Genomic DNA, 26,896 nt, shown 5'->3' with positions numbered 1-26,896 from the left:
TTCGCCCTGCTGCTGCTGCGTGCATGCGGGATGATCAGCGGCATCTCGTGAATACTACCCCGGCAGCTCACCGAGTGAAAGAGTGTACCGTACCGGTATCATTAATTCAGAGACACGAAGATTCACTGAGAGACCCACTCGGCTCTCGCTTCTTTTGCGTTTACTCCATATGAAGTTATATTATCATCATTTGGTTGACAGGAAAAATGTGGCGTGCATTAGTACACATGCGATATGCTGTAGGAACTCCGCGACGTTGCCAGTGGTCCACGAAATCTAGAAGATTGAAGCATTTTGCCACAGGTTATGCAACATCAACTGGCAGTGTGGAAGCAGTAATTGGGCAGAGGTAAAAAATCACACATTGACTTATGAATATGACCAACCATTTTCAGTGTAGACTACAAGCATGTTTAACACCTTTCTGTTCAATGTTTTCTCTATGAATGGTGGTTGGAGAATCTACAATTAATCTGTAATTTTACCCCCAAAATTAAAAAGTTTCAATTTTTGTTTTTCATTCACATGATTCAGTTTTATTTTTATCACATTTTTTCCTTTTTTTTCCGGTAGGGATTCCTAACATAAAGTAATAAAATGTTATAGCCATCATCACGGACGTAAGTGTCTTTGCAAAAAAAAAATATTGTGCATGTGCAAGGGTCCGAGCTCAGACCCTCGCGCATGGGCATGCGATGTTTTGAAATTGCCATTGGTAGCGAATAATTGTGTGAGGAACTCGACATTGGCTCTAAAATCACCAATTTTTAGGCTAAGAGTGACTAACTTACTAATACAAAGTGGAGGATGGATATGGAGTGAAATTAGGATGAAAAGTGAGAAATTAAGCTTCTTATCCTTGTAGCGGTCGCGCCCCTAGCTTGACCACTAGGTTTGGTAAATGACACTCACACATTGTACGAGGTTAGTATGTACTAACCTCGTACAATAGACCGTGTTTGACCCTGGATTTCGAAGTAGTCGGCAAACATCGCTTCATTGCTGAAGTAATATTTGCCGAAGCTCCTTCTCGCTACGCACCGGGGCTCTTGCCGGTAAGTAGCAAGATTTTGCTGAATATAATAATAATAATAAAATAATAATCCGATAAAAAAAGCACATTTTGCTTACCTCGGCCTCGAAAGTGACTTCGCTTGTCTCTTCCACAGAAATACAAGGAAGCCCGTTGGTGGCGCTAATAATTTCACAACCTTGATTCAGCTCCTCGGTAATTTTATAACTGTATCTAAATTCTTTGAATGCGCAATCCTCATGATTAATTTACTAATTATGGGCACCAATTAATGAAATGCCTTCAAAAAACATAATTAATGATTATTATTGGTGATGATAACACTCATTTGCATTAATTTAAAAAGATGACTGATAAAAAAAAATGAAAATAATATACGTGCCTGGAAAGAAACCAGCAGTACAAGCTTTGACGAACGTCAATAATACGTATACGGTATACCAAAGTCTATACAATGAAAAGATTGGACACTTCACGGACTTTGCGTAATGCCTTGCGTCGATATGCGTGTAAAATAGTGTAGGTGCCTATTCTTTCCCTTGTCGTGTCTTTGATATGAATATAAATCGAGCGCCCTCTTCAGGAGAAAATTGATATCAACGCTGACTGATTTCTATCTCCGTAAAATCTTCACTAAAGATCAAGAAAATATACATATTTTTCGAAAGAAACTTCAAGGAGAAGTCACGGAAGGATCTAAATGATTCGGTAAGTGTCATAGCAGGATGTGGAATATTTATTTATACATAATATTTTATGTGGGCAAAAGCCCACTGTATTTTCGAAGTGTAGTGGTGTGTCGCGTTCGTATGACTGATAATCCTTCGCTCGCGAGACGATATGAACCCATGGGTGGGTAAATGAGCTCTAGTGAGCAGAAAACAGATAAATACCTGTGTTTCTGGAGAGACTTCTCAGGTCAATGTTGTTCTGTTCAGTAGCAGCTTCAAATACGATGTTCTTCTGGCTCCAGCGTCCCAAGTGGCCTAGCGCCCTCTCTAGATGGCCCCGTCAGTAGTAGACCTGTATGGGGGTGGGGTTACTTACTACAACATCCTTGTTTAGCTAGTTTCGATCAATGTAGGATTTTTACATTAAATATGCATTTTTTTCCCACGTTTGCCAATCGGAGTATCAGAGCGAGTTTTGGGGCTCAATGTTCTGGTAGGTGGAGCGTAGTGTAGCGGAAGTGGAGTGGAGCTTGCACGAACATCGCTTGAGCCTGAGGTACTCCATGGCATACATTTAGGAACATGACTGTAACTAAGTTGTTTTGCTAAAACTTCTAAACTTTTCAAAATTGAAATTTGAAACTTATCATTTTGTGCAAATTATAGTAGGCCTACACTTCTGTATTTTCATATTTTATTTAAGTAAGTGTTGTAGCAAAATTATAGCATAATCTATGATCCTTTCCTTTTAACTTTATAGTCCACTTATCCTGTCTACTGGGGAATTGGCAAAGTTGGCTGATGGATGTGCAACTGCTCAGGTAAGTGAGCTGAATAGATTAAGATAATGAAGTATTGATATAATTAAAGTTACATAATTCCATATCCAGACTATTAAATGCTCAAAGTGCATATTTAACACATGATTTACTATTTGATTTTCAATTACTGAGCATGATATTTATTGAATGAATGAATTTTTATGCTTATGTTTTGTTTTCTTCATTTTTTGATACTTCTGAATGGATATTAAATAAACATTTAGGCCTAGTCATTTTGTTTTATGGTTGAGTCTCATATTTCTAGATATCTTTAGGAAGTACTTTTAAAATGCAGATAATCAAGGCCAATATTTGAAAATAGTGTAATGTTTTATGATGGTATTTTAATTGTTATTTTACTTTACTTGTTAACATGTACTAAAGTCTCACTTTGGTTCTTAAAAGACTAAATAAACATTTCAGTTTATGAAGAAAAAAAAATTTGGTGTCTCCTATGTGTATGATTGAATATCTATTTTGACAATGTTATTTGATAATCCATTCTTCTTGTCTATTCTCTCAGACTGGAGAGAATATACAATTTTATGTTCTTTTACCTATCTAGCCTAAACCATTTTATATACTGGGTAGCACCTTTTTTGTTTCAGTTTGGATCAAGTACCTGTGGTGAAAGAGTTATCCATATTCCTTTTGCATCTTGAATTTATGTAAATATTTTTGTTAAAAGTAAAAGTCACACTAAAATTTGAAGAAAAATCTCCTTTAATAGATCTTTTATAAATCATAACTTTGTAGATTTTTTAAAAATAATGTTATATTTTTTATAATATTTGTATGTATATTCCAATGCTAGTTAATGTATACATTAATTATGCATTCCTGTTTTATTGTATTTCAGATCGGAGATACATCTGTCATGGTTACCGCAGTCAGTAAGAAGAATTCATCGTCTCCTGGATTTCTTCCGTTGACAGTGAGTAAATAAAGATTTGACAAATACAGGAAGGTTGCGAATATTAGGCAGAGTATGAAAAACTCACGGATAGTAGATATTGCTGTTGGTCATGATAGCATTCAGTTTGAAATGACATCATGCATTCAGTTTACATGATATTACAACATTTATTAGGTGATCTGTCAATCGACAGATCAACTATTAATTTCGTAAGAATTTTCTTTTTAATTTTTATTTATTTGTTTATTTATTTCTTAATTTTTATTTTTCCACCCTTTTCTTGTTACCATAAAATCTCCAAATCTACATCATCAATTATCTTCAAAATATCATCAGATATGGGGACTTATCATGTGATGTGCATAAAGCAAGTTCAAGGTCAAAAGGTCATCATGACGTCATCTAGACGCCATTTTGTAAAATCACATTATCAATCATATCTTCATTATCAATTATCAAAAATTAACAATATTTACATCACATTAACTTCAGGTCAAGGGTCAACTGCCCATGTCATCAAAGGTCATGTAAAGGTCACGATGTGCGCGTCAAAATTTTAAAATGCTCAAAATCGCTTTTTGACCAAAACAGTACGTTTCAGGTGATTTTAAGCATTTCAAAAATTTGCGCGCGCGCACAGTTACGCGCGCGTTCTCGCGCGTAACGGCACTATAAAACATAGGATCACCATGTTTTTCATATCAATGCACCGATAATAAAATTCTGAACAATTTGATACCTTGATCAACCTTCTACGACAAGCAATAACGGAATTAGCCTTCATCAAAGTTTACAGCACGCGCGCGCACTAACCATAGACAATATATGTGCAAAAACATGCCTATACAAAATTCATTATAGCTCTTCAGGTAGTCGTTGACCCCCAATTTTTTTTTCATATTCGAATAGAGTATGGATGGGAGATATGATTTCATGTGACATTTGACCCGAAATTTTATCATGACGTCATCAAAATGGCGTCGGAACTCAAAATTCCCATTTTGCTACTTATGACGTCATCATAATTATGCAAATTTGACTTAAATATTGGTCAATTTTCGCTCAGTTTTCAATATGTTGTAGCTGAGGACATACTCTTTCTAATTTGATGCCTTTATTCACTTTTAAAGGAATGAATCATCCTGAAAAATGGCAAGTTATAGAGGCATGTCATTTTCGCTCATTTTGTGTGCAATCTCTATGGGAAATGACTTTTCCTCAAAACTGGATTTTACATTCCTCTATTTCGCAAGCCATATCTCCATTTCTATTGGTTGGTTTTCTCTGAGCTTGAAGTATGTTGTAGCTGAGATTGTAAGCTATCGCAAATGTGGTCTTCGTTTTCCGATCAGATGCCGGGATCATGCCCGTATTTCACTTGCAAAATTGGATTTGAGATCCTCTTAATTTGCTTGTGTAGAAAGTCTATGGGATACAGTGCAGCTCAATTGGTAAGGCACCAGACTTGCATCCTTAGGGTCGAGGGTTCGAACCCAAAAGTGGACATAAATTTTTTTCTTTTTTTTTCTTTTCAACTTTTCGCAAATGTTCCTTAATCACCATTACAAGGTATATTTTTTTTTTTTTTTAATGATGTGTTTTATTGGTATTCAAAATCACATAAAATCACAATATTTACAGGTAATTGGAATGATTTAAAACAGTTCAAAAGCAGTAAAATCACAAAACAAAGATGAAATAAAAAAAATAAAAAGGGTGACATAAATCAAAATAAAACATTGGACGATATAGGTTACTCTAAAGGGAATACACATCAAGATAAATTTACATGTATAATCAATTGTAGCATATTACTCTGTGCATTGTACAAGGTATATTAGTTCAAATATCGCACAATAAAGTAGGTTAAAATTGTTTTTAATAGGCCTATAACATGTACAATGTGTATCGCCTACACCTACATGTATTTCACATATTCTCATTTCCCTCTTTTCAAGAGTATTCAACATGTTCTTTTCGTAATAAACGATTAGTTTTCAATATGAGCATCGTATTGATCTCAATAAACATGGTGATTGTATTCATGATCATGAAAATCAGAGACAGATCACCTAATTCATCCTCATGACGAATTAAAATTCTAGTTTACTATTATGTTTGTAATAAAGAATTAGGAATTCATTGAAAGTTGTTGAATTAGGCTATCAAACTAGTGTGAATGTTCAGTAATAGCATGCTATGAATGGCTCATTTTCCAGAGAATACACACATAACTATTATTCCCCAGCTGTAGCTTGAGCTGCCAGTATATTCCAGGCTCAGTACATACAGATAATACAGGAAATTTAGTTAACCCTAAATCTCCCGGGTTATTTTGATTCTAGTCATTCCGGAGGGGGGGGGCCATTATGGCCCCCCTTAAGATCTCGGCCGTGGATTGCGCGATCACAACAAAAATTTGCATGTTGGTAGAGAATGACGTAATCTACGCAGTTGCATTGGTAAATTTCACTGAATTCATATATTTTTATTTTATATGAATTAATTATGCTAATTTATTCATGAAATCATACTTTTTGCTCTGATTCACTAAATAAAGCTCCTAGAATGCTATTTTTTGGTGAAAATATTCTTTATAGCATTCCTAACAATTGTGAATAAAAAAATTCTGGAACCAAGACCGATTTCTTATGTATTTTTTTTTTTTATTACTTATGTATTTCTTTGGGTTTTTTTACTTTTTGTTTTTTATTGTGTTTTCAATGGAAATCATTCCAGACTTAATTCTGATCATAAACAAGGCAAAATTAATTAAGTTTAATCAGTAAAAGTAGAAATAATGATACATTTATGAATTTTGGCTAAATACACAATTTGCATTAGATTTGTACATGAAATCACGTTTATGAGCAATTTTTGGTCTGACGGAATGTTGTAACCGCGTACCCGGGCATCACAAATTCGGTCTCAAAATTTGTGCGAAGTAAGTAAAGTCAGTGAGCGGCGAGGTCCCAAAATTTTGCGCAGCAGATATATCGCGAAAATTATCAAGGGGGGGCCATTATGTCCCCCCCCCCCGGGAAAATGAGAGTTAAGAATGATTTTGAAATAAGCTACCCATAAAAAGTCAAACAGAATTAAAGATTACCCATTACATATATTTTGATCTTCTAAAGTTATTTTTAAATTTCATTTCCTGCGTCTTTTTACTTCCAAGGTTGATTACAGGCAAAAGGCTGCAGCAGCAGGTAGAATACCCACCAATCATCTTAGGAGAGAGAGGGGCGTTACTGATCAAGAGATACTTACAAGTAGAATGATAGGTAAGTCACTTCATAATGATGACAAGATTTGAAAGATTATTATCCCTTTTACATCCATAATATTGAATTGCATTGGGACATTGCTTGCCCCTAAGTGTTTATTAATGAGCAAAATTAGTAAAGACACTCAACTGATACCACAGAAACCCAAATGAAACCTCCCAATGTTTATAAAATTGCAAAAATAATAAAATGTCAAAGCCAAAGGTTTTGAGAACTTATTTTCTGAAAAATCACTGTACAGTCTTGTTTATATATAATAATACTTTAGTTTGATTTTTTTTTAAATGCAGTGAAATGTGAATTTTATTTCATTTTCTTTCTCTCTCCTAGACAGATCAATCAGACCACTTTTTCCCAAAGGATTCTTTTATGATACTCAGGTATGTATGAATACCAACAATTATTATTTTTTGTCACTCTTATATTGACATAAAGATGACAAAGAAATTAACACTGTTTACCTCATGATCCAACATCTTTCTACCTAGTTGACTGTGTGTTCATTTTGAAATAGACAAACTATACTGAATTGAATTTAGTAATGTAAAATATATTTCTTTTTCAGATTTATGTTTCCCTTTTCCCCTTCATATCTCCAGGTTATGTGCAATTTATTAGCAGTAGATGGCTTGCATGATCCAGGTGTTATCAGCATTAATGGAGGTAAAATAAAAATGCATTCTTTTTGTATGAATGTTTTTTGTCATTGTTTAATTAACCCTCTCTAGGTCCAGGATTTTTTGGGAGGTCATATGGCCGGGGGGGGGGCCTCCCAGGCCCCCCCTTGAGATCTCGGCCGATGACCGCGCGATCGTGCTAAAAATCGGCACACAGGTTCTCTGGGACATAATCTACAAAATTGTATTGTAATTTATTTCATGAAAATTGCCATTAACATACTTTTTGTCTTACCCACAAACATTATGACATATAACTCCGCAATCGTTAGTCACTTTTCAACCAAACTTGGATGGTAGATGAACTTAAGGGATCTGCATGTAATGCTGCCGTTGGAGGTCACATGGTAATGTCAAAGGTCATTTTCAGGTTAATGTTAAAGTTTATGTTCAAGAATCTCTTAGGACATATAACTCCGCAACTGTAATTCGTTTTTCACCCAATCTTGGGTTGTAGAAGACCTGCATATCATGGCACCGTTAGAGGTGACATGGTAAGGTCAAAGGTCATTTTGAGGTCATTGTTATGACATAACTCTGCAACCGTGAGTCACTTTCGAACCAAACTTGGCCTGTAGCTGTACTTAGGAGACCTGCATGTTATTGTGTTCAGAGGTCACATGGTAAGGTCAAATGTCATTTTGAGGTCAACGCTAAAGTTTAGGTGCAAGACTCTTTTGACAAATGTCATTTCATTCCAGTAATTTTACAATGAACTTTTGATATCCAATTCTGTTGCATTCCCAATTACGATATTTCTGGTTAATTTCGCAAGTGGGCGAGACACAAATCATTTATGCCTTGTTCTTGGTATTCAACATTATGTATTGGTGGTAGCTGTGACAAGATTGGAACAGTGAAAAAAGTGTTTAAAAATTAAAATCAGGCACTATGTTACTGTATAGGATTAGCTCTTAATCAAATGATTGTTTAAGCTTGTCACATGGCTCAGGCATTTATTTTGCCTGATATGCTAGTTTTACCTTTGACACATGATGAGTAGTCATAAGTTGAGTGTCATGACCAGTTGCGATTTTTGGATGACAATAATTTTATTATTAAAAAAGACAAGGGTCCACAACACTATCGTATAAAACAAATAATGCATATATCATTTTGATTCAGTGTTAGTTTTACCCATTCTTCAAACACCCTTTACTATTGCCTCAGCCATGTTAGAACTGTACATATACATTGTGCAGGTACCTCGTACTGATGCCCTTGCTAAATATGCATCATTTGTATAAGAATCTTATACAGTGTATACCATGACATTAATTTCCTTTTTTTTATTGTCCCTCAGCTTCTGCCGCACTTGCCCTCTCTGATGTTCCATGGAATGGTCCAGTAGGTGCTGTCAGAGTAGGATTGGTAGATGAAGAGGTCATGATTAATCCAACTAGATTAGATATGAGAAGGAGTACTATTAACATGGTTGTAGCTGGCACAAAGAAGAGTAATCTAGGTGAGATTGAAGACTTAGTTTAAGAATGAAAAATATTCAGGTTTTTATGCCATCAAATTGTATGTGGGTTATATGTCAGAGAAATCTGAAGCAAAGCTAAAGAAAAACAAATAAAAACCCAATAAAACAAAATAATAGTCTATTCAAGATCCATTCCTCTTGTATGCAAGTCTTCTTCAATTGGCTGTTTATATGTCCCTAGTAATTGGTACAATAATTAAAGAAGACAATTTCCAAATTTGATTGGCAAAGGCATAGGTCCCACAGCCCCTCCAACTGTCAAAGATAATTTTTAATTACACCGAATGCATTCATATGAGGGATGTAATTTCAACTATCTACTTCGCTTCAGAGAAGGGATATAATTTTAACTATCCAATTCCATTCAGAGAAGGGGTATATTTTCAACTATCTACTTCCATTCATAGAGGAGATATAATTTCAACTATCTGCTTCTTTTCAGAGAAGGGATATTATTTAAACTATCTGCTTCCATTTAGAAAAGGGAAATAATTTCAACTATCTAGTTTCATTCAGAGGAGGCATATGATCTCAGCTATCCACTTTCGTTCTTCTCCAATTAGTATCTTGTATAATTTGTTCAAATCTGTATTTACATGACAGTAATGGTGGAAGCCTCAGCAGACAATGTTCTCCAAACAGACTTCTTGAAAGCTTTGAAGGCTGGATTAAAAGAAACCCAGATCATTGTAAGAAGCATTGAGAAGCTCGCTAAAGAATACGGAAAGGAGAAGCGGGAGTATGAACCGGCAGGTATACCACCACCAGAGATACTAGACCATATTAGAAGGTAAGGGAAACTTTTGTCTTAATTTCACTATAAATATTGAGCAGTACTCCAGTTAGGAGATAACGGTTGTAATTATGAGATAGTATACTTATCAAGAGCATAACAATTTGAGTAATTCAGTTTGCAATGGTCTGTGAAGTAAGTAGAGAGATTTTGATTAGATTTTTTAGAAGAGTCAACAGAGATTGAAGTTTGATGTCTTCAGGGAGGCTATTCCACAAAGTGGGGGAATGCATAGACAAAGGATCTTCTCCCAAGTTTTCATAAGGTTTTGAGAACCAGATGTTGAGTAGCATGGAGACCTGTTGTTAAGTATTGATTGGAATGCTGATCAACCAATGCAATGAAAAAAAAAACCCAAGAATACTGTGTCTTTAACTATCAGATCTTTGATAGGGAGTCAGTACGGCAAATTTAAACTAAGAGTAATAGAAATATTCTAACTTTAGCTTACTAGAAACAGATTACTTTTGCACCAGTACAATTACACATTTGTGTACTATTTTTTTTCTGTAACTACAGATTAACAGCAGAGCAGTATTATGCAGTTTACACAGACCCTACCCACAATAAGGTAATATAAAATTAATTGACTTTTATCCAGACCAAGGCTGTTGCATTAAACTCCATTGACATACTTTCTGTCAGAAGTCACTTTCATTATTGTGACTGTAGTGCTAAAGATATCAAACCAAAACCTGATTGGTATTCGTTTCTCAAGTACTGCTTATTAAGTTAAAGGTCACATGGTTTCAAGATATGGAGTCCTAAAATAATGAATGAATTTACTAGTGTTTATATATTATATGAAATGTTACCGTATACAGCAAAGTAATGATGATTAAATTGATAAGGGCTTTATTTTTTTTAGTTAATGACCTCTTTTTTCATAAATCATGTATGTCATTCAAACATACAACACATATGTAATAAGTATGTAAACCCAAGATATCTTTTCTTAGCAAACAAGATATATTATAGGATAACATAGGTGTGGAGATTTTTTTTACCATGGTGTATTCTTCTATTTTATTCTCCAGTTTTCAAGAGACAATGCCGCAAGTGAAGTCAGAGAGCAACATCTTTCAACTGTACTAGGTAATAACAAACATATTACATATGACTCTTGATTGCAGTCAAGGCTGAAAGTTCTTAGTCAATGACGCTGATGGAGAAATTATTCATTCTTTATGTATTTCTTTGATTGTTTGTTCTTGTAAATTTATATTGAAATAATATTGATGGTATAGAAGAAGTAATAGATGTGAGGTTTTATCATTTTCCTCATTATTCTAGAAACCTTTTTTTTTATATATTTTAATGTAGAAATGTTTCCAGATGAAAACCCATCACTAGTCTCTGATGCCTTTCATGCTGTAGCCAAAGAGGTCTTCAGAAAAATTGTTCTGGAAGAGGACAAAAGGTATTTTATTGTTATATAAACTGTTTGTAATGTTGAATCATGATTGACGGAAATTACTCTTTTCTGTTATGCTTAAAAGTGAAATAATGTCTCTTTTTATTTGCATTTGTCATTTTGTTTTCATGTAAATGACATTTTATGGAGTTGTATTACAGATAAGGACAACAATGATCAGTGTGCTTTTTTGTGGAAGTAGAAGTAGTAGTGGTAGTAGTAGCGGTAGTAGTAGAAGTAGTGGTAGTAGTGGTAGAAGTAGTGGTAGTAGTAGTGGTAGTAGTAGTGGTAGAAGTAGTGGTAGTATTAGTGGCAGTAGTAGTAGTAGTAGTAGTAGTAGTAGTAGTAGTAGTAGTAGTAGTGGTGGTGGTAGCAGTAGTAGTAGAAGTAGTAGTAGTAGTAGTAGTAGTAGTAGTAGTAGTAGTAGTAGTAGTAGTAGTAGTAGTAGTAGTAGTAGTAGTAGTAGTAGTAGAAGTATGGTAATAGAAGTAGTAGTAGTAGTAGTTGTAGCAGTAGTGTTGATATTGAATTCCTGTCATCTAGTAATTCTAATATTTTGTAGCTTTAAGATTTCTGATAAACCTCTTTTAAATTTGAGGTAATCCACAACTTTAGGAAACCATTGTCTAAAATCAATGACTAATTGATTTGGGTAGTTTGTATGACATTCAATAGCTCTTACAGGGCAGTAGAGTATATACCATGTGAGTAAAAAAATATGACATCTCACAAATCCCCAGTTTAAGGAAAAATGTCATGAACACATAATCATATATGACTGGAAAGACTATCTTCTCCCAAATAGTTTGATACCATATTTATAGGGTATGTATTAAAGCTTGGATGATCAGGAGGTAATCTTTGCAGTGATGTAAATTTTGATTTGTGCCAAAGTAAGGCATGATTGCAATGAATGAATCCAGATGTCAATAATGTCATAATCCTACAAGATTTCCATTAAAATCTATTTTAAAACACCTTTTTTCAGTAATTAATATTATAATTGCTCAATAACAAATTTAAGCATCGATTCTCAAGTTAATTTCATTGAAAAGGGATTTGCAAATATGTCTACTAACTCATGTAGGATTGGCATTGGCATCTGGGGTTCATTCATTGCAATCATGCCTTACTTTGGTGCAAATCAAAGTTTACATCACTGCAAAGAATACCTCCTGATCATCCAAATGTTAACACATTACCCCATAATTATGGTATCAAATTATTTGGGAGAAGATACTCTTTCAAGTGATATATAATGATTATGCATTCATACCATTTTTTTTTTTACTAAATTGGGGATTTGTGAGGTGTCAAGTTTTTTTTTACTCACACAGTTTTTATATATATATATAAAAACTGTGTGATTATATACACCCATAGTTCTTGTGCCTAATGCTGTAACCCGCAAGTGAAAACCCGAACCGTACCGTCCCGTATAATCCAATAATTTGTAAGCGGGACCCGCTGACCCGTCGGGTTTTAACCCGCAAGTCAATTTATCTTTGAAAAATGAAAAACATTATTTCTGCAATCCCCACACTATACAGGCTCAAATCAGGAAAATATATGTCTACTACTACCTAGCCTAGAGTGAATTTACTTACAATTTGCAAATTCGCCTTTTATTCCGGAGAGAAAATGTTTTTTGGGTGACTTTGTACCACGAAATGGGTCCGCTCTGATCTCGAAATTGAAAGCATTACGCAATTAAAGCCTCGGATCGGAGCTAGCGAGCCGCAGCTCAGCGCGCTAGCTAGCCCAGGCTGCCCAGCAAGGATCGGCAGACGGCAATGTTTTTCAGTCCAGGTCGGTCGACACTGCGACTCACAACAATCATAATTACAATATTCAATTCTATGGGACCTCGTCTATAAAGTAATCAAAATTGCAATAAATACCTGGATAATGATACAGTCAATTTTTTCTTCTCGTTTATCTCTATATTATTTCCTTCTGTTTTTGTATTTCATTCTATAATATGGCCGCTAAAACTCGATGTTCAGTTTCCCGTCGCCCGCGTTATGAAATTTGGCCCGCGTTTGAAAATCAAATTCTGAAAATAATTTGGATATCTAGATTCAAACCTGATTTAAAACATTAATATAAGCTTTTCAGTAAGACAATTACTTGTATATCTTGTAAATACTTGCAAATCTTTTCTTTCTTTCTTTTTTGTGAATGGAATGACGCTGCATGCTCAACCATACCTCGAGGGATGTTCGTGCAGGCTCCACTCAACAACCGTAGAAGTGGTGGAGCCTGCACGAACATCTCTCGAGGTATGGTTGAGCTACCTCAATAAATCCCAAAGTCTAGTAACCTCGCATTGGTGAGTTATCATACGGCCTAGTACTCATCCAAAATAACTTATCTTATTTGCTAATTATAACTTAAAAATCATTTGTTTTATTTTTCCAGGGGATGAGTTAAATATCAGACAAAAAAAATCATCAAAGCTCAATGCTCAAGGCCGACGGGAGACTCACCCACGTACGCATTGGCGCTTGTGCTGGCTAGTCTGAGCTCTGTCTCTCTGCCAGAGCTCTGGGGGACAATTTGCTCTGTAAAGGCCTCAATGATGGTGATTTTCTGCTTCAAACAGAGTTTATATTTCAAGTGTATTTTTCAAAACTGCCAATGAAGTTTGATGATTTCTTCATTGTCATGTATATTTAAGTTATTAATGAGTTCATTCTCACCAAATTTAGACTCCCCCATAGAGAAATACAATTTTCGTGGAGATCTGCGTTTTCAAAGAACTTCAGGAAAAGTAAGGGTATGTGGGCCTTTATTACATGGCCAAGTACTGGAATTAGATGGAGTAAAAATTAGATATTAAATTCATTTATATCAAGTTCAACTCACAGTCTCACCCACACAAACACACCCACATCCATGATTCTAGGCATGAAAAAAACTTTAAAAATCATACAATATTAAACAAGTAATAATTAATTTAATAAGTGAACAGGTATTCCTCAAAATACAAAAACGTAGCATTTGAAAAGAGCCCCTGAAATATTGCAAAAAAAAAATGAAAATGGAGCCCCCCCCAAAAAAAAATGATTAATTTTTCCCTGGCTTCAAGTTCCACGGAATAAAGTGCGTTAAAAGGTTACAAAAGGTCAAACTTTCATCTGAAAAATAATGAATAATGAAATCGGTTCCTCATTATGAGCTGGAAAAAATGGGACGGGAAACTCAACATCGAGTTTCATTGGCCCATGCGGTTGCTTTTGACTGCGCTGCATGCACGAGTACGCACTGGCGCTGGCCTTTGAAAGAGAGCAACTCGATGTATTTATCATGTTGAACTGTCTCAGACTCAGTCCTGTTCACTATTCACAAGACAAAAATACGCCGGCATTTTTAAAAGGAAATATCTACGTCTCTAAAAGAATCTGCCACGTAAGAAGCACATGATCTTAACTCAATTTTCACTGTGAATGTTTTTATTATGCGTCGTTTATTCTCCCTTTTTTTCGCATGACGGTCTGCGGGTTTGAGAATGAACTCGGCCCGGCCCGCAACCCGCGATCGGAGGCATACCGGCAGGTTAACCCGTACCGCAACGGGTGCGGGTTACAACATTACTTGTGTCCTACAGTTTTATATTTCATTATCATTGTATATTTCATCAATCTTCCTCTATTGTAACTGAAGGTGTGATGGGAGAGAAGCAGATGAGATGCGTGACATCACTTGTTCTGTAGATCTCTACAAACCCTTACATGGCTCTGCACTCTTTCAGAGAGGTCAAACACAAGTAAGAATTTTCTCACATTTCTATCTATCTCAAGTATGACTCCAGTTTTGCCATCAGGTTTGCACTTCAATGACATAGACGAAACTATTATTTGTATCCAATTTTGTATTAGGAACATGTTGTTTTTTATTCCTAAGATAGTGAGTTGATTGAATTTAGTAAAACCTGTTTTTGTAATCAATATTTTGTTCGTATATTTCATGTGCGTAATTTCCAGCTAGTGTTGGAAAAACAAAATTATGATGTAAACACAAATGCCCTAAATGCATTTTTGTGTAATTTTGAAATCAACAGTACTGCCCCCAATACCTTATGTCAGATTTTTATGTTCATTTCATCAGTATCCTGGAGACTGCAACCTTTAAGAAGATAATCTCTGCAGTAGCTCCCAGTATCTTGATTCTGTTTGGTATCCTCATGTTTTGATAAATGATACTAGTTCTGGAAATGGAAAGTGTTCCTTACAAATTTTATTTATAGTAATGTTATTTAGTACATAATATAATTTAGCTGTTATTTTTTTTTCAATCCATTTCAGGTATTTTGTACAGTAACATTTGATTCTATCGAGTCAGCATTGAGGGCAGACCCTTTATGGCAGGAGTAAGTGATGAACATAACACATGGAGTGAACTATGTCTGTAGAGATATTTATTAAAGCAAATACTATTAATGTAAAAGAAGATTCCATCAGCAGAAACAACTTCATCAAAAATGTTATTGGTACATCATATATGTTTACTGCATGTCATGTCTTGCAGGTTGTCATACAAATACATTGATTGAAAGAAATTAACTGGGGTTGGGGGGGGGGGGGGGGTGGGGGTCTTAATGACCCATTGTGAAGTTCATTAAATATCTTACTGTTATAGATCTTGACACTCTTCTTCTGATCATAATAATAATAATAAATATATATATGTAAATATATATATGTATATATATATATATATATATATGCATGTGTGCGTGTGTGTGTGTATGTATCATAGGGCGATTCCATTAAATTATCAACCTGTTTGTACATCCGACCCTTATTGCCTCACTTGAGAGCTACTTAAGCCACAATAATTTGAGAGCATTACAGATGTTTGTATGTACTAGAAACTAGAAACCATGAGACAAATCACTTCAGGAAGGTCCCACATATGAGGGGTGCTTGGAATTGCCCATAAGTGAACTATTAGAACGAAAAAAATTGAGGGAATCAAATAGATGCTGACAAAAGAATAAACCAAAAATGTTCATTGTGAATATTTTTTTTATCTTTTAAAGCCTTTATTTTTGTCATGTTTTGAAATGTTGAAGTAATCTTAAACTGTTTATATACCTAGTATTTATTCAAGACACTTCTTTCATGCCCATTTTTATTTCAGGGATGTCAGAGAAAAAAAACTTCATGTTGCATTATGAGGTATGTGCATCATTGATCCAATGTGGAAGAAAGTATTACCATCAGTCTGTTAATATCTGTGTTATTGTGAGAACTTTTTTTTGGTGTCATAATTACCTTGTAAATACATCACAATTTGGCCTTAGCCGTGATGATGTCTCGATATCTATCTATCCATCCGTCTGTCTGTCAGTCATTTATTTCTTGACATTATTTGTAAAATCTAATGAGGTACATGAAAGTACAAAACATCCATTTTCAGAGGTTATCTCTTTCAATTTTCCTTTTTTGATTCCAAATCAGATTTCATGTATTTGTTTATTTGTTCATTAATTTCTTTTATAAAAACTTAATTTAGTTTGACTTTACTTTTACAAAAATTGTTCGTGCTATTCATATTTGATGACTTCAGCAATTCCATAATAATCAACTATTTGTACATCCAACCCCAATTTTCTCCTTCACTGTTTGGACTAATTTCATATGAACTAGAAACCAAGACAGAAATCATTTGGAAAGATCCTACAAAAAAAGAGTCAGACATCTTTACTTATGGAGCTGCCCATTTCTTTAAATTTGTTCAGGAATGATAAAATTCACTGATATCTACTTGATTATTCCAAATACAGTTTCCACCATATGCTACCAACGAAACTGGCAGGACAGGGGGCATCAATAGAAGAGAACTAGGTCATGGTTAGTATTGCATTTTTATTTTGAGTCACATTCTTTAGTGTGCAATGTAATAAAGTATGCCATTTAAACAAAAATTCTTTGTCAACTTTGGAGGATGCGGGAGGGTTTTTAATTGAATTGGGTCATGTTTAGTATTTCACTTTTATTTTGGGGTCACATTCTTTAGTGTGCACTGTATTTAAAGTTGCCATTTGCTTTTATGGGGGAAGGGTTCTAACTGAATTTATTCTTTTTTAGTATTGTACTTTTATACAAGGGTCATATTCTTAGGTGTGCAGTTATACCAGCTCTTTGTAGCCCTGTGTTGTACACGAGGGCAGAAAGTGAGACCAAGGATAAGGCCAAGGCCACTGGCTGGCCTCATAGTTGGGTGATCTGGGGCCTGTTGCAGAAAGAGTTGCGTTTAAACGCAGGCCAAAAAATCAATCGCAAGTCCCAAATGCGCATTGTTGATTGGTTGAAAATCAAGTTGCGCATGAGTTTTTTTGAGTTGCGATTGATTGCAACTCTTTCTGCAACGGGCTCCTGGAACACTTCTGTGATAGTTGAAAGCATAGGTCTCTTTCTCGTTTTGTGTTCTCAGTCAGAATGACATAATGAACCAGTAGATGTGTTAATTGAAATGCATGTCTTGACTATATGCTTAATATACCATGCTGGTCATTAACTAGACAATTCAACATTTTTGTCAAGGACACTAAATATGTTTTTTAACAAATCAAACATAACATATTCATACTGGCTTATGGTATAGCCTGCTTTTTTTAGATTTTGATATACAAGAGCCAATATGGAATATTTCTAGATTATTGATGATAACAGTTTTGCTATACACATAAAAAATGTAATTATATTCACCGAAACGCAAATGAAGTCTAGTTCTAGGATGGTTGTCTCTGTAGAACTGTAATGAATTCACACTTTATGATTGAGAGGAAAGAATTTTGAATCCTAGTCTGATGATTATCCAAAGTCACTGTCAATTTCGCTGTCATCGCTATCATCATGTGAAGAAACTTGATGTACAAATTGTTGAGGCAATAGTGTGAGTGTCTTCAGGCTTTGAAAACACATTTGAAATGTGTGACTGCTTTGCTGCTTTCTATCATGGTCATCAGCTTGGATGCTTTAGAGAATGCCATACCTTTCATTTATTAAAATAATGAGGCATACACTCACATGGCGTGATATTTATGATTTATGATTGTTGAAATCTTGTTAAAGTAGTCACTCCAGCCATGCTCAGTGGTATCCCTCTAAAGTTCCATGTATACAAAATTAAAGGTGTGCAGTTTACCAGCAAATGGGTGTAGCTTAAACAGCCGTAGTAGCTTACTCTATACAAGTTTTGCCCATTGATCCATCTACATCATTCATTGATAAGCACTCATCGTTAACTCGCTTCTCAAAAGCTGTCTCATGCTCATTCAAAATGGCTGTTGCTATTTTTATTGTAGATGTCAGTGACAAACTTGTTTTCTTTTATATAATTGATAGTGTGGTGTGATTTGTTTTACATTTTAATTGTCCATCACTTATCTATAATAGTATAAATAAATAATTTCAGTACACTTGGATATTACTTCTATGTGACAAAAGCAAAGAATTTTAACCTTGGCGAACCCCTAAATTGGCATTCATCTCTAATTTGGAGGTCAAGACTAGGTCTACTTGTCAAATTGACATCAGATTTCAATTTCTTAACCCCTTAAACACCAACTCGAGGAAAACAGGAAATGGAAATGGTGAAATAGGAACTCCACCTGCTGAGCACAAAATTTATCTTTATTGAGTGATGAAACTCTTTATTTATTCTACTTCGTAGGAGCCCTGGCTGAGAAAGGCTTAAGACCTTTGGTTCCTTCAGATTATCCTTTCACCATTAGACTTACCAGTGAAGTCTTAGAGTCAAATGGTATGTATTCATTATATTTCCTCTGCGAGGGACAGATGTGATACTGTACAATTCTTGAAGCCTGATTAAAACTTTAGTAAAGGATAATTAAAGTATACTTTGGTATCATCTAACATCCCAGGACTATAAAAGTTTAGTGGCTATAAATTTGTTTTCAATAATTAGTTCTCTGTGAAAATTTCTAGGACCATCTCTCTGGACTGTATTTATTTTCCTTCGAAAATGACAATTTGACTAGGCCTACTCATTTTAGCACTTTTCTCAAAAGGTTTAGTATGTTGGGTACAATCAGTGTTAGAGTGAGTGAATTATGAAATGGAAGATTGTGTCCTTTAATATTACAATATTCATTGAGATTCAGTACCAAATTCTTAAGAGAAGTTTCAAATCCATGGACATATTGGTCTCTCAAGTGCATGTGCATACTGAATATGATCCAATTATATAAAAACTGTTAGTAGACTCGCACTTGGGCAGCGTGTGTCGGTTTTTGCTTATTTTTTTGTGTGCTTCAAAAAAAGCTATGAGGGAATAACTTCAGTTGTGAATTTTGGGGTTTGTGTATAGAGTTGGGTATTATGTCGATTCCTTCCATTTGCTTTTTCAGGTTCATCATCGATGGCCACTGTATGTGGTGGCAGTCTTGCACTCATGGATTCAGGTATTTCAATTACATTAAAATCCCAGAAGAATTTTAGAATATTTAATGATGCCATTAAAGAGACGAAATCATGTCCTAAACGGTCATTTTTGCCAAATTTTTTTGTCATCGTTGCGAGTAATGACGTGTATGTAGTCATACATTAAGCATTGCTATGAAAGTTTCTAACAAGTTAACGACACATTCTAAGAATCAGCACCAAATTTACCCACATTGTGCTGCACTCAACCCAGGTGAGATGAATAGGTGCCCGGCAGGGTTCTTTCTTGTATGCACTGAGTTCTTGTAGCAGCAGCTCATACTTCAGCCAGGGTAATAGTAATTGTGTGCCTCAGAATAGATTATATAATTTTAGATGACACCCTCTAAATGTATTATTATGTTTATGTCAGATATGCACATTTAATTAATGAATAAAATATAACATACACATCTCTGCCTTTAATATGCTTGTTTTATTGAACCTTTTTTTCATGTGGGGAGAGGGGTATAATGAAAAATCTATTTAGATTTCCTTGATGCTTCATTGAAATTTATTTTTGATGCCCTAGGTGTACCAATAAGTCATCCTGTAGCAGGGGTAGCTATTGGTGTTGTGACAGAGACAGAACCTGATGATATCTTCACAATCAAAGACCATAGGATACTCACCGATCTACTGGTATGTTGGGCAAGGTTCATTCAGACAACATTGTATTTGTTTATCTGCAGCTCCGTAAAAGCAATGATAATAAACAGCATGAATGAGGGATTGAATGCATGGAGTGAGTGAGTGAGTGAATGGAGTGAGTGAGTGAATGAATGGAGTGAGTGAGTAAGTGAGTGAGTGAATGAATGGAGTGGGTAAGTGAGTGAGTGAATGAATAGAGTGAGTAAGTGAGTGAGTGAATGAATGGAGTGAGTGAGTGAATGAATGGAGTGAGTGAGTGAGTGAATGAATGAGTGGAGTGAGTGAGTGAGTGAGTGAGACAAACAAATGCACAAACAAATGAGTGGACCAATGAAGGAATGAACTACCAAACAAATGAGTGAGTGAATTAATATTGGATGAATGAATAGATGTGTGAGTGAATGAATGAACAAATAAATAGTTAAATTAATTAACAGATGAGAGAGTAAATGATAGAATGAGTTAATGTGTGAGTGAGTGAAAAAAAACAGAGGGATAGACAAACGAATGCTTGTAATGGACAGCATATCATATTTTGTGCTAAATGACTTGGTTTCTATCCATACATGAATGTGATATCTTTACTAAACATCAACAGCACTATATGTCCTAGATTAATTTAATGTTTATTTGTAACAGGGCATCGAGGATTACATGGGAGATATGGATATGAAGCTAGCAGGAACCAAGAAAGGGATCACAGCATTACAGGTGAGTATACACAAGAGAAGCAGTCGTAAGAGCAATAATGATAATAATATTTTGTTATTGTGTATTAGATGACACTTACATAAATACTTGAAATTTGATTGGTTGTTTGATATCGATCATTCGGACCATTTTACAAGGACGTCATCGACCGTGCAATTTAGGATCCATTCATAGTGCAATTTTGGATCCATACGATTTTGACCATTGCACGCGCGCATTGTATGCAACATACGCATCAATGAACAGACCGAGATCACACTGCATGATCATATTTTGCATCAAAATTGATAAATTTAAGTGTCAATTGAATGGTCCATTCAACTCGGCTACGTCTTTTTTTAATGGATCCTTTCATCTTTCACCTCATGAAGTTTTCTGTCCATTGCACTCATAAACATTCATTATTTGTATAATGTATACCATGCATCAGTAATGTATCTACAGGCTTCCAAAGGACTTTGGATGTTAAAACCGGGCTTTTGCATGGCAGCCTTTCACAGCACACAAGTTGTTTGAAGATTCTTACTACTACTACTACTACTTCTACTACTACTACTACTACTACTACTACTACTACTACTACTACTACTACTACTACTACTACTACTACTACTACTACTACTGGAGTACTGCTACTACTACTACTACTACTACTGCTGCTGCTACTACTACTACTACTACTACTACTACTTCTACTACTACTACTACTACTACTACTACTACTACTACTACTACTACTTCTACTACTACTACTACTACTACTACTACTTCTACTACTTCTCATTGTATTCTAATCTGGAATGTATCACTATGTTGTTACCAGACAGATGTGAAAGTTCCATTGCCCATGAAGATCGTTGTAGAAGCCATCCAAGCGGGTACTGCAGCAAAGAGTAAAATCCTCAACATCATGGCATCGGCTATCAGGAAACCCAGAGACTTGAGGAAGAGCAACAGTCCTGTAACAGGTGACCATCCTCTAAATTACAGATATCGCAACCCTTGGTAGCAATTTATGGCGGCGGCGACGGCGGCGTCAACACCAAATCTTAACCTGAGGTTAAGTTTTTGAAATGACAGCATCACTTAGAAAGTATATGGACCTAGTTCATGAAACTTGGCCATAAGGTTAATCAAGTATTACTGAACATCCTGCCTGAGTTTCATGTCACATGACCAAGGTCAAAGGTCATTTAGGGTCAATGAACTTAGACCATGTTGGGGGAATCAACATCAAAATCTTAACCTAAGGTTAAGTTTTTGAAATGTCATCATAACTTAGAAAATATATGGACCTAGTTCATGAAACTTATACATAAGGTTAATCAAGTATCACTGAACATCCTGCATGAGTTTCACGTCACATGACCAAGGTCAAAGGTCATTTAGGGTCAATGAACTTTGGCCGAATTGGGGTATTTGTTGAATTACCATCATAACTTTGAAAGTTTATGGATCTGATTCATGAAACTTGGACATAAGAGTAATCAAGTATCACTGAACATCCTGTGCGAGTTTCAGGTCACATGATCAAGGTCAAAGGTCATGTAAGGTCAATGAACTTTGGCCATTGGGGTTATTTGTTGAATTACCATCATATCTCTGTAAGTGTATTGGTCTAGTTCATAAAACGTGGAAATAAGAGTAACCAAGTATCACTGAACATCTTGTGCGAGTTATAGTAGTTTTCAAAATCAGCACTGCTGCTATATTGAATCGTGTGATGCAGGTGAGACCGCCAGGGGCATTCCACTTGTTCATGTAATACTGCAAAATATGTCCACCGAAAAACTTTTTTTTTTCTATTTCATATCACCCTCACCATTTTAAAACATCCTTGCTCATATAATGATGTAGCGAACCATAGAAGTGACCAACACTTAATTGGAGATTTACCAAAGTGAGGGGGGGGGTTAAATGATGAAAGAGTTCATGAAATCCTGATATTTATCTTATTGGATATTTTTTTTAAATCAATACTATTGTATACCTATTTGTACCCTTTGAATCACAAATCAATTATGTAATAAAGATTTTGAGGGTTTATTATGTTTCTTCCATTCACAGAAAACCTTGAGGTGCCAATACAGAGGAGATCAAAATTTGTTGGTCCAGGTGGATACAACTTAAAAAAATTGAGAGTTGAAACTGGTAAGGTTTTTTTTTTACTTGTGATATTCTCTTCAGTATACAGATTTAAGCTGACGGTAATGCCCTAATCCCAAAGGGTCAAACGGGTCAGGGTAGGGTGGGGTGATTGTTGTTATGCAGATAGAAGTGGCTTTGATATGAGGCTCGTCATAGAAATCTTTCAAATTTACTTACAAAACACTTGAAAGTGAATAAGAATTTAAGTAAAAAAAAAATGTTAATTTTTAGGTTGTTATTTTTTTTCTCTTCTGATCTAGGTGTAACTATTACTCCTGTTGACGAAACTCACTTCTCCGTCTTTGCTCCCACACCCAGTGCAATGAGTGAAGCAAAGGAAAGAATAGAACAGCTCTTATTAGAAGATGTAAGTTATCACCTTTGATATCTCCTACTGTCCCAAATATCATATGTGTATAGCATTGAATATTGAGCAATGCTATATATCTTATTGAATCAAATGTAATATTTTCTGTTTGGAAATAAAGTACAAATAATATTTCATGTCTACATTTTTGAAGTAGGAACAATCTTTATAATTACAGGTGTCCTTGCTGTATCACTAAACATTCCTCATAGTGTCGTTTAGAAATGTACATCATGTATGATGTGACCTATCCCAGAAAAAAAGTATGGATAAAATAATCTTCAAAACAGAAAGACAAAAAACAATATAGTAACAAACTTACTAAAATGCTGATTTGTGTTAGAACCTTTTATCTAAAGTTTTGGTAATTCCAAAAAAGTTTATTAGTCACTCTTGGCCAAGCAAGTGATGTATTTCAATTGTTTTTATTTTACTCATTGATCACATTCTTTATGAGAAATGGCCATGGTTGTGAAGAAAGAAGTATTGAAAAGAAACAAGTGATACTTCTTGAGGTATCTATCCTAAATATCTAAATGTATATGAATAACTACTTTGTCTTTAACTTATGCAGAAAGAGCCAGACTTGGAGTTTGGAGGTATCTACACAGCTACTATATCTGAATTAAGGTAACAATAACTCATTCTAATTGGGTCATGTTGTTTTAAAATGATTTATTTTTACACATGAATTTTAGAGATATTTTATTTAGTGCTTTGATTTGAATAGCTAGATCCAATACTCTAAATGCAACCTCTTACCTACATGTATAAAACATTATTATAATTCATTGGCATCATGTGAACTTTCTCTTTTCAAAGAGAGTTTTTATTTGATATTTCTCCACAAATCATATAATCAAATTCAAAACGCATTTAATACATTACAAACAATATTATACATGTATACAAAACAAAGTTGTAATAACATCAATGTGCCTCAATCCATCAAGATCTACAGTAAACTTATTTTGTTGCATAGACGTAGTGTGTTCTATCTCATGATGATTAAATTTTGATTTTTCTCTTGATTGTTAGATTCTTTCCTTTTACTGATTTTGTACTTTAATTCTCTTTTCCATGTAGGGATAATGGAGTACTGGTAAAGCTGTATCCTGCTATGCAACCAACATTACTTCACAACTCACAACTGGATCAAAGAAAGGTATGTTACAAATATTGTGAGCTCATAATTAATAGCCATTTTTATCAATTAAAGAGTAGTGCAAAGTCAGGATGAAACCTGTAGACAAGACTTGTTGGAAAAGTGGTTGAGTGAAGAACACATGAACCGATTAGGTGATTGTTACATATTCCTCTGTACAGGGGGTTTGTCGCAAGACACACATCCCATCTGCTCGTTTCACCAGTTTGACGTAACTATCCAAAAGACATGAACCACTGCATCAATTTGTAATTTCCCCAATGTAGATTTCCCCAATGTAGATTGGATTACAGGTGCATTCCACAACTCCAAGTCACGGTACTATATTATTTCTGTAATATGCTGTTATGGACTTCTTTTGTTAATACATAATGTAAGATACAAAGTGGATCTTAATAATATGATTGTGCATGGGCACATGACCAGTCATTTATTTGTTTAACCTAGTGCATGGCATTGATGGTGATGAGCGGTATAATAAATGCATGCCATATTTTTGGCTACTTTCTGTATTTCAATGTGGAATGTTTTGTTTCAGGTGAACCATCCTAGTGCCTTGAAGTTAGAGGTCGGCCAGGAGATACCTGTCAAGTATTTTGGTCGTGACCCTGTCAGTGGAAAGATGAGACTGTCCCGTAAAGCCCTGATGGCACCTGCCTCGGCTGTCATCAGGAACTTGAATGCAGTCAGAGGTACAAGAGGGGGAGCATCATCTGCCACCTCATCATCCGATTCATCGTCGATCTCTTCAGAGAGATGATAATGTACTTTCCAATCAATAAATAGGGACTATCCTGTATAAATGTGATAGTACCAACTTCAGCTGTTGTCAAGATCTTGAATGCTGTCAGAGATATAAACTGGCATCATCGGCTATTTCATCAACATCATCATCGTCACCTTATTCATCATCAGAGATGATAATGGCTTGCCAGTCAGTTGGAAGAGATTTATTTGGCTGAAGAATATTCATATTCTAGGGAGACTTCAGAATCCTGCAACTGTTGAGGGTATGTCTGGAGAATGTGACCAAGGAACCATAACTGAAGCTCATCATCACCCCTTTCCACAATATCTCATGAAGAGAGTTATGCAGATATATGCAATACAATGTTTAGTAAAACAAGTAAAGCACAAGTTTGAATTGTAATGTTAAAGGCATTGCAGGCATCTGGGATACTCACAATTTTATTCAATAATAATTCAGTACAGATACAGATGCCTCATTCTTGTTGCACATCGTAAATACCCTGTAGTGTGTTTCATTGCCACTGACACACTCAAACCTGTGCATTATTTGAATCAAACATCGTACAATGTTTAGTACTACCTCTCCTAGCTCTCATTTTGTGTATTGATATCATAAACCACATCAACACCTATATTCCTATGGTAAGATGGGTCTCATCTGAGCCCTGTTACTTAAAGCCTTGTGATCGATCGTCAGGCTCCTTTTTACGATTGATCACAGAAACCAGCTCCATGATCAATTGTTAAGTTTTTGTTATGCCCAGATTTATATTGCCTTTCACCCCATAGAGGCATCTCTTGTTTATCTTCTTATTTTTTTCCAGATTGGTGCTCCCCTACAATATACCCATGATCAAAGATCTGAATGATTTAATGCTTTGAAACTTTATGAGCAGGTTCTCTTAAAGTGGATGTCAATATTGTGAATATTCAGTCTATCTTAAAATTATCCTTTTGAGGACCAGTTTTCAAGGAATTGTTAAGTGTGCTGAGGTCCTTGCTATGGAACCTATAATGCCTTCATTTCTCATGTAATAAATCATGCACAGACAATATTCCAACGTAAAGACTTGTTTCTGAGAGAATTCTTTTAAATGCTTTGGATTGGTTGTATCTGGCCATGTGGAAATCCAACCAAAATGGAAAATTGCTTTTATATCAAGTTAAAATGAAAAATCAAAGAAACCAAAAGGTGAAATTTTGAACGAAGTTGGACAAACAAAATTGTTATGACTTTTTCAACTTTTCAATAGTTGCAATTCATCTAATCAGAAATTCAAATTTATAATGTCTTTGTGATGTAGGGCAAGAATTAATTCTCCATTATTTTACTTCATTGGATAAAAGCAAATCAAATGTCATCTTTAGACTTTTCCAAAGTTTTACTCAGTATAATTTATCTTTTTATGGCACCATGGAGGAGAAGAAAACCATAGTTTCTCCATAACAATAATTCTTATATCATGCCTCCATTGTGTCAATTTTTGTCCTACATTTTGCAATTATTTATGTATTTGTGATAGGGAGATTAAATCATGATTTTTGCAAAGCAA

At 35.0% G+C, this 26,896-nt stretch overlaps 1 protein-coding gene across 1 annotated transcript; it reads left to right on the top strand.

The window, feature by feature from the left end:
• LOC121418602 (polyribonucleotide nucleotidyltransferase 1, mitochondrial-like) lies at nucleotides 1-26,896 on the top strand. Its single transcript, XM_041612567.1, is given in 26 exon segments — nucleotides 1-349; nucleotides 2,465-2,525; nucleotides 3,385-3,459; nucleotides 6,620-6,725; nucleotides 7,059-7,108; nucleotides 7,328-7,391; nucleotides 8,709-8,870; nucleotides 9,495-9,681; nucleotides 10,204-10,255; nucleotides 10,722-10,779; nucleotides 11,008-11,104; nucleotides 14,765-14,867; nucleotides 15,406-15,470; nucleotides 16,244-16,256; nucleotides 16,258-16,281; nucleotides 16,890-16,956; nucleotides 18,782-18,871; nucleotides 19,479-19,532; nucleotides 20,084-20,193; nucleotides 20,842-20,913; nucleotides 21,737-21,881; nucleotides 22,981-23,064; nucleotides 23,322-23,428; nucleotides 24,003-24,058; nucleotides 24,515-24,593; nucleotides 25,132-26,896. Coding segments are annotated over 26 exon segments (2,346 nt in total). The 5' UTR covers nucleotides 1-206; the 3' UTR covers nucleotides 25,354-26,896.

The sequence above is a fragment of the Lytechinus variegatus genome, chromosome 7, assembly GCF_018143015.1.
Source record: "Lytechinus variegatus isolate NC3 chromosome 7, Lvar_3.0, whole genome shotgun sequence".
NCBI classification, from domain to species: Eukaryota; Metazoa; Echinodermata; class Echinoidea; order Temnopleuroida; family Toxopneustidae; genus Lytechinus; species Lytechinus variegatus.
This window is presented reverse-complemented; position numbering and strand designations above follow the sequence as displayed.